Source organism: Mytilus galloprovincialis, chromosome 4 (assembly GCF_965363235.1).
Source record: "Mytilus galloprovincialis chromosome 4, xbMytGall1.hap1.1, whole genome shotgun sequence".
NCBI lineage: Eukaryota > Metazoa > Mollusca > Bivalvia > Mytilida > Mytilidae > Mytilus > Mytilus galloprovincialis.
The window spans coordinates 101,701,916-101,711,702 of NC_134841.1; the positions used below are offsets into that span (position 1 = coordinate 101,701,916).

General features: G+C 31.3%; 1 protein-coding gene across 1 annotated transcript; it reads left to right on the top strand.

The window, feature by feature from the left end:
- Window positions 1-953: 953 nt before the first annotated feature.
- On the top strand, window positions 954-7,173 carry LOC143073645 (uncharacterized). Its single transcript, XM_076249332.1, has 5 exons — window positions 954-1,371; window positions 2,822-2,968; window positions 3,453-3,704; window positions 4,311-4,523; window positions 5,577-7,173. The coding sequence occupies exons 1-5, from the start codon at window positions 1,080-1,082 to the stop codon at window positions 6,062-6,064; spliced, it is 1,392 nt and encodes a 463-aa protein (XP_076105447.1). The 5' UTR covers window positions 954-1,079; the 3' UTR covers window positions 6,065-7,173.
- Window positions 7,174-9,787: the final 2,614 nt, after the last annotated feature.

The window sequence follows — 9,787 nt, forward strand, 5'->3', positions numbered from 1 at the left end:
TTTTGTTTCTACTTTTGGTCCTTATGTAAATTTTTCATGTCATGAAGCCGCAAGTCAAATCTAAGACTTAAAAAATGGTACTTCGCAAGATCTGGTTTGCGCTAACCCAGTTTTAATTAGCGTGGGGCGCTGTCTTCCTGCGGATAGTTGTTCCAGTGTACTAGCACTATAAAGTCCTGCAACTACGGTAGGCTAGCACAAAGCAGTCTAAATTTACATACACCCTTTGGTTTTTTATTTATTTTATCTTATTTTTACTTCTCTTTTTTTTTTTTTTAAGTACATACAAAACATCTCACTAATTATTTTTGCAAAACTCACATACACAAATTTAGGCTTATTTCGGTTTATACAAAATATTTGGCATCTAAATTCACATACACAATTTGGCATATCAAAATTCTCCGCTCTTTACTTGGCTGCTGGTGTACCAGGACAACGTTGCTGCCGTTCACTGCTGTTTGCTTGGCCTCGCTTTCCTCCTGATCCTACTTCTTGTGGCACCGTGTTTATTAATTATTTATTTATTTTATTTCCTTTATTTAATTTTTTATTTATTTTTAAACAAAATTATTTTTATATATATATATTTTTTTTTTTATATAATACTTATTTTTATATTCTTTTATTTATTTATTCAAATTTTTGCTTTTTCAAATTTTTATCACACTTTATTTATCATTCTAAATTATGTCAATTACCACATGGTAAAATTTAAATTATTTAATGCCCAAAAAGGCGCAAGCCAGGGCCGACCGTGCAAGGGCTGTATAGCCAGTCAAGGTCGTTAAAAACTTCCATATATATAAAGTTTACTTTTATAAATTGTTATTTGGATGGAGAGTTGTCTCATTGGCACTCACACCACATATTTCCTATATCTACATATAATACTTGTAATTATATTATGACTAGATTCATATAAATGTCTCCTGTAAAACCTTCGTTCTGAAAGACAAACAGATTTGAGTGGTATATAAATGCCCTCCGGGCTTGAAGCATTACAATCACAAGCAAAATCCGGAGAGAAAACATCGTTATGTCGGTGTTGATTTTGTAATTTACACAACTTCGGGAAAATGGAGGACACCGAAGAAAATAAGAATAACAACAAAAGCGAAAACAATGAAAACGAAGAAGATATTGACTTTGAATCAATGGGAAAGCAGGAATTAGAAAAACATTTAGTGGTTGCTGCAAAAAATGGCAGAATAGAGAGAGTCAAGCAACTGTTACAAAGAGGAGCATCACCTGATGCCAAGGAATATAACAGGAGTCTGTTTTACGCTTCTGAAAACTACAACACACCACTGCAAAATGCTGCATCGGAAGGCTTTCATGAATTGACACGGGTCCTTATTGAAAATGAAGGTATCTACGATTGAGTGTTTTTTTCAATTATGTAAATCTATGATGAAATTATTCATTCTTATACAGTTTTTAAACCGGTTTTGAAATTATGCAGTGCAATATGGACAGGTTGAGACTAAATGAGAGCACTATTAGGATAAGCACAACTAGTTTTATAAAAGCATGTTAAGCACAACACTTTACATTTGAAAATAATGATGACTTTTTGTGAATTTTTTACAATGCTACATGTTCTTTATTTTTAATTGAAGAAAATTCCTATGCCATTTTTGGTAGATAATAAATTATTTTGTCAAACCAATTATCAGTTTGTCACTTTAACTTAAAGTGAATTATAGTTAACCCGTACCAATGTAAACTCGTACCAACGTCAACTCGTACCAATAAAAAAAACTTGTACCACTGCTAACTCGTACCAACTTATTTAAATGCATTTGATTGGTGTTTAATTATGAATATATATACTGTTATTTTTCTCAATACCTCTTAAGTCTGTAAAATGTATATAATTTGAAAGTACAATGACCAATCTGTAGCTAATGTTCCATGTGTATTAGATATAGACAATACCTTGGCAGGTTTGATTTGGCAGTACTGATGCCGAGCAAGGGTTGCATAGCATAGCAAAGTAAATGATACCTGAAATCATCCTCAGATTAGTCTTTCGTTTGCTACGTTGTCACGGTCTTGTGTGCTATTATTTATTAGCCATCACGTTTATTTCTTTTTATGAGTTTGACTGTCCATCCATGGTTCTAATGGTATTGTGAATAGCCAGTAGACGTAATGGTAGTGTTGGCAGCATAATATTTTAAGTTTATTTCTATTTATGAGTTATGAGTTTGACTGTCCATCTGTATTGTGAATAATGGTTTTGTGAATGGCCAGTAGGCTTAATGGCAGTACCAGTTAGTGGCAGAATAACAAAGGATATATATTTTATTTATTAAAATGTAATAATATGATTAAACAAGTTGATTAGTTAATAATCAACCAATAATCACATAATCAAAGGAATGTATTAATTTGATCACACAATCAAAGGAATATCATATATTAATTAGCAGGGTATTAAGGTAATTAAGACCATTTATATTAGTATCTTAATTAAAAAAAAAACCGTATTTTTGTCCAAGTTTTCATTAAAATCCAGTATAAAATTACCGTAATTCAACTTTTTTTTATTAATTTTAGAAAGAAAAAACACCACAAAACATTCATATTTTTTAATATATTTTTAATGGTACGACTTCCCAGTGGTACGACTTTACGTTGGTACGAGTTAACTTTTTTGGTACGAGTTAACATGGTACGAGTTTCCGTTGGTACGAGTTAACTTGCTTCCCTTAAAGTTACATTAAGCATGTTAACTGGTTAAGAAAATACAATGTAAATTAAGCATTATACAATGTTGTAATCATCATTGTTGGATTAACCTTTTGTATTTTAGCTGATATAAATGCTGGGGACCGATTTGACGTAACAGCCCTTCACATGGCAGCTGAAGGAGGCCATGTTAGATGTGTAGAACTTCTGTTAGAAGGTGGTGCTGATTGTAACATTGGAACTAAGTACTCCAAATATGGCTCATATACAGGTAAGGGTTCCTAATGATAATTTAATCTATAGAAATTTTAAGTTTTATTGCACAGTTGAGGATCAAGGATTTTCAAGGGAAGGGAAGTAGCTACATTTTGTACTTGTCCATGCAATATCCATACATTTATATGAAAGTCCATATAAAGGGGGCAGCATGGCAATTACCATGGTTCCTTGTAACAACTAAAACTATCGAAATGTGAAATTGGAAATAGGGTGAAAAAACGTGGCATTATTTCGATACTTGGCGATATTTTTAAATATGCTTTCTGAATGCTTCAGCCTTCAGAATTTTTTTTCATAATGTCAAATTTTGTTGGACAAAATAATGATATCCAAATTTACATGCATGTACAAATGATTCTACTTGTAAATTCCATAGACTTTATATAACATTTTTTAGCATTTTTTGATTAATATATAGGATGTATAATTAGCAATTATTCAAGATAATTGATTAAAACTGTATTTCAATATTGTAGCATTTCCACACCCAGGAGGTACAACACCACTACATTTAGCCTCGGTTCACAACCATCTTGAATGTGTGAAGGCATTGATATGGCATGGTGCTGATTACAATGCGGTGGATGAGTATGGCAGGACTAGTCTATATTTAGCTGCAGCCGCTGCCTTCGAAGACTGTGTTCATGCTCATTTAAATAATGCTATCTGGAAGGATATTTTGTCATTGCCAGTGAAAGGAACAGGTGCAGGCCCAGGACAAGAAATTGGTAAAATGTTATTTCATTAATGTAAAAAAAAAAAATTTAGTGGGAAATTTGTTATTTTTTGCAATTTTCTAGGGTAGAAAAAAATAAAATGTTGTGAATATGTGAATCTTATACAAAAACATTAAGGAAATAGAAAAATTGTGAAAAAGTTGTTGTGAAGTCATCTAGAACATGTAGAAATGGTTATGTATAAATAAGTTTGTTCACAACTTCACAGTAATTGCACTAAGGAAAATTCTATTACATTTATATTTTTATTTTTCATTCTGTAACAATGGTAAAGAAAAGCACAGTATACATGTATATGATAGGTTCTGATTTGTCAATTTAAATAGAGATATTTTGAATGAGATACTGGTTTATACCATACCAGTGTTTGTGCCATATATAAAAGACGTGACATATTTATTTTCTAATTTCAAAAGTAAGCACATTAGTTTACATTTATATATATGTAGAATTATTCAATTCACTCACATGCAGATTGTTACTGAAAATGCCTCTCCCTTTCAGCAAAAAAAAAGAGACTAAAAATATCTCCTATATACAATTATTTACTTTTATGGCTTTTCATTGGTTGTTTAATGCATTCTTCTCTACTTTCAGGTAATACACCATTACATGAGTGTGTGAAACACAAACTGGTGACCTGTATAAGAGCACTGCTAAAAAGAGGATCAGATGTTAATCATCTGAATGCAGCAGGTTTCAGTCCACTACATCTGGCTGTCAAAGCTGGTGAAGGATTCTCTATGCCAGTTTTACGGGAACTGGTAGCCAACGGTTACAACACTGATGTTAATATTCCAGATTCACAAGGTAAATAATCCAGTTCAATTAATCTACATGGGAGATAATAAAAGAGGTAGATGAAATAATTAAAATACCTTCCACCAAAACGAGTATAAGAAAAATAATTAACTGTTGATATTATGTCTAAAAATAAATCATCATGCTAAAAATGTGCATTATATGATTATCTTTTCAGCATTTACAAAAATCTATATAGGTGTATATCACAATACACCTCTGCTGGTAGGACCAACAACATCTTAAACAAAGATGAGCATTCAAGTTCTGATTCACAAACAAAATTAATATGAACATACACCTGTAGTTGAAGATCAAGTCAATTTTAATAGGTTTTACACTTGGCAAATTATGCTAAAATGGAACAGGTTAATGTGATGGAAGAAAGGATTATTAACATTAATTACTAATGATAGCTAATATTTAAGGAACTCAAATTTGTAATAAGCCAAAACAGGGGAAGTAACTCTTAAATTAATTTCCAACACGGTTAAATTACACAAATTATTTATGACCAAAGGCGGGGGTAAATTGAGGTTAACAACTGTACTGTCTGCTTGTTTCTTACAAGTTGAGATGAACAGCTTTTTTGTGAAGGCACAGTTGTATTTTGATGACTTCAAATCTATTCTAAAGTCTTGAAAGTCTTCATTTATACACTCTTCCAGTGTGACTTGGAGATCGAAAATGTTGACTGAAGCCAAATACACGCTGACAAGGTTCATTGTCTTAACTTAAATGACCTAGTTATTAACACCTTTGAACTTTAATCTACTGTACTTGATTAAAATGACATGATTAACTTCGGGGCAATCACCAGGAGTCATAAATTTAATTTAACTTTCTCATAAGAAGTCGATGACACTAAAGGCAATTTTACTAGTACATTGCCAAAACGTCTCAAGGTGGTTTCTGAAAAAGGTGCCAGGGCAGAATGGTGGGGATGAGGGCATTAGGAACGTGGATGCCTTCTATTTTGGGCTAAAAGACCACTGATAAGAATATATATTGAACTTTATGAAAGTGACATGTTTTATATAAATAACATATATTTCATTCCAGGGTACACTCCTTTACATTATGCTTGTTTCCATGAGAACAACATGCAGGAACGTAGACCTGAGGTGGCCAGACTATTAATTGCATATGGTGCCAATGTTGACATCAAGATTTCAGGTGCTGACCGTGCTACTCTTCTAACACAAGAACTTAGAAGTCCATTTGCTGACTTATCAATATTGAAATATATAGTGAAAACAATGGTAGTTCTACCTAGTCCAGACACTGTGAGAATGATTGGTCCCTCGACTGTAGGCCTCCACATGGATCTAGCTACAAGACGACGTCTAATGATGGCTGATTCACAAAATCATTTTGAGAAAGTCAGATGGTTTAAGAATGAGTGCCGAACACCCAGATCACTCCAGCATCTGTGTCGATATTCTGTCAGAAAAACAATCACAGTGAAAAGAATTGGCCAGCTTCGTACATTGAAAATACCAAATACATTAAAAGACTATTTATTGTTTAATGATGGAGATGAAGACTGATGGAGATTAAGAATGGTGGAATTCATTTCTGACATTAAAAGTGTTCAAATCAACATTAAAGTATAACCTAAATATACTTTTAAAGAACAGAGTTCTATACTAAACACTGTTAGAGCAGACTCTGCATAGAGTACCATTTTATGTTAGAGGAAAAGTTAGTTCTGGAAGTAAGATACTTGACACTATTAATCAGTTGACCACATATTTGTTATCTATGATTAGGAACTTTTTGGTATAAAAATCATAAAATGTATCAGATATATGGTAAAATAGTAACATATGACAAAAGTATGAATGTTCCACATCACTACAATGTTACAAATCTGAATCAGTGACGGTCAATAACATTTGAATGTAGCTAAATACAAATTCTGTGGTGTTTCAAAATTTGCCAAGGACATACATATATGATGGAAATGTGAAGTCAGTCAAAGCTTTATTATTAATTATTTTATTTACCTTCCAGTCTAGTGATAACAAGGTCAGTAATCATGATAATAGTGTTACTGATTCTTTAATTTGATTTTATTGTTCAGAACAGAAGTCATGCATAAAGTATATGTCTTACGATGGTGTCTAAAATAATGAAAAAAATTCTGATTTCATCATGTTCATTCATTTCTGATTTTCAAAAGGAAATTTGTAATTCATAAGTGAAGAGTTATTCATAAGGGAAAACTCTTCCTTATCCAGAAATGTCAGCTTCATTCATTCAAAAACATATTTGTGCAATATTGTTGTGAGATCCGAGCATATGATAATAATACAATAACGATAAATGAAACTCACCAGGGTTTATTACTAGTGATACAGCAATTAATACACAAAATACAGTTATAATAGAAATAATCAATACAATCAAAAATGTCAATACATGTGGTTAAAGGTGAAGAGTTCGAATCTTTTGTTTTGTGTACTACATCACGGATTAATGTTAAGGTACATCAGTACATATAAAACATGCACTGGTTCAGTACTATATATTGGTGTTCAGCACCACAATATTTAATTGTTGAAATTTGTCATTTTTGAAGAAAGGTTGCACAAATGTCAATTAACAATACATAATGTTTAAATCTTAAGTGTTAATTGTAACTTGTATTTGTAAATGAATGAATAAACAATTAAAATTTAAACGTAATTAACATTAATGGACGATTGTGCAACCCAGTCAGTTTTAAATATAAATATTTAAAACACTCTACAGATAAACAAGTTCTACAGTATAAAATTTTAGTTTAGAACATGTAGAATGGTTAAACACAGAATTAAGTGGGGTTTCAAAATGATCATCTGTTTGCATAATATTTTTGTATTTAAAATGTTTAAATTTTTAAAGAACTGTTCATCAAGTTTACACAATATCCATACATAAATGCATAGTATCATCTAAACAAAACTCATTGTTAAAAATATTCCTTTAAGTATATGATTGTTTTGAATAAAAAATTGTTCAGTACATATTTTATATGTAATTTTTGATTTTGTTAAACATTTTGTGGTATCAGGTTGAAATTGTATATAACTTATAATCTGTAGAGATTTTAAGAAAGCTGCCATTAACTCATTTCAGTCGTGCAAGGAACAAAATTTATCAAGATGGTAGAGTTGTATACAACAGAACATTTTTTGTATTAAAAAAAATGATTTACTTGTCCATAATACATGCACTTGACTCAGCTATAGTAATGGAAGACAGGCTGTGGTGAAATATAAAAAATATTAATTATTCTGCTTAACATGCTAAATATAATTACAAGGGGAGTAAGCCTTGGTGAATCCTTCACAAATGTAGTCAGTACATGTATTTACAACAAAATACATGTTTATAAAAAAAAAGATAGAAAGTTTGAAAGAAGCAATATTCTCAGCCATTTCATTCTTCTGACATCATGTGTGTTAATTTTAAGGTTATTTTATGTTCTAAACATTTGTTTTTTTTTTGGTTCTGATAACTTGACTTTTTACGTTATCTCCCCTTATTTGTTCTACATTCTTTATCTGAATTTCAATTATCCTGAAACTAATTTATACATGTAAATGTATATGTATTTTGTATGAAATGCTTAGCTCTTAACTACTCTTTGGTCAGGTTGTTGTTTCTTTGACATATTCCAATTTTCACTCAATTTTATTATGCTTTCAACATATGATATGAGGTTAAAAGGTCAGAGATATGTGAAGTCACTAATAATCTATTTAATACAGGTTCATTAATTTGAAACAAGTTCAGAGAAATTTCATTTGTAATTTCATATTGTCCTGAATATGTTTGAACTACATGTACTTGAAACTAGACTTTAATTTAATACAAGCATGATAAGTGAAAATTTTCGATTTTGATAGATTTGTTATTTTTTATTATGAACCTTACATTTGTGCTAATTGAATTTTATTTGTTTTGTACATTAACACAATAAATACTTGTCATTTCATTTTGTATACATGTAGTCACTCATAGAAGTTATATATTTATTCATAGATATTTTCATATATAGTAATCATGTTTAAACTTGAGGGTTTAGAAAAAATGAAAGTCTAATAAAATGTAAAAACAAATTTGTTTGTATAGATGTTTTTGTATGCCATGTCACATAATTGATAAACTGATAATTTATTATGCTTGTGTGTAAAAAAGCAAGTCTCTGTGAAACAAAGGCCAGCTGAAGGACGCCTCCAGGTGCAGGAATTTCTTGCTACATTGAAGACCCATTGGTGACCTTCTGCTGTTGTCTGTTCTATGGTCGGGATGTTGTCTCTTTGACACATTCCCCATTTCCATTCTCAATTTTATTCATTCAGATTTATTGTTCAAATTACTTCCTATCTTTTGTACAAACAGGCTCTTTTACCAAAGACCATTTACAAAGATTAACCATTGTCAAACAGCAACTTGGTGCCATACAGATTGCAATTGAAAATCACACTTTTAACTGCTATGTAAAGTTGTAACTCCAAATAAAGTCTGCAGACTTAGAAATACTTAGTATCTCCATACAAAATAGGTACTTTGTGGACTTCACTTCAACTTGAAACTTGCAAATTATTTCAAAGTATCAGACATACATACAACTTTGATAATTTTTATAAATTACCAGTATTATAAATGTGCACAAAAACTGGGGAAGGATGGAATATTACCCAAGTATATAGTGAGAACTAAGCGAAAAATTGACATTTTCAGTATTTTTTTAATGTAAAATTGAGATTGGAAGTGGGGAATGTGTCATAGAGACAACAACCTGACCAATGAGCAGAAAACAGCACAAGGCCAACAATGGGTCTTCAATACACACTGCACTTGACATAAAAAAGGTGAGTAGGGTGAAAAACTTGATAAGTGTATAATGTACAATGTGTAAATAATTGGCATTGAAATCATATAACTCTTTCATTCATTCAAACATAACAATTAGGTCATGGCCACTTTATCCATCTCAGATGGTCAAGTACACTTTAAAATTACTCTACACCAAACATTGTGAATTAACCTGCAATTTATAAAACCAAAGAAATCTGTCAAATCATGAGAGTTGGATCAATGAACCTTGGAAGCAAGAGCACATCAAACGACCACTTACATACAGACATGTATTTCTAACACGGAATCAAAGACTTGAGAACATTGGTATTTGGTGCTTATAATCTAAGCACTCAAACTTTAGGAGTATGAGCAGATTTGGCAGAAACTAGTCAAGACTCAAGAGTAATGTGCCCTTCATA

What these genes read in the sequence shown, in the direction of transcription:
- LOC143073645 (XM_076249332.1), top strand. Translation starts at nt 1,080, where the DNA reads ATGGAGGACACCGAAGAAAATAAGAATAACAACAAAAGCGAAAACAAT. An exon ending in CAAATATGGCTCATATACAG is followed by an intron (nt 2,969 to 3,452) that starts GTAAGGGTTCCT and finishes TCAATATTGTAG; the next exon opens with CATTTCCACACCCAGGAGGT. An exon ending in TAATATTCCAGATTCACAAG is followed by an intron (nt 4,524 to 5,576) that starts GTAAATAATCCA and finishes ATTTCATTCCAG; the next exon opens with GGTACACTCCTTTACATTAT.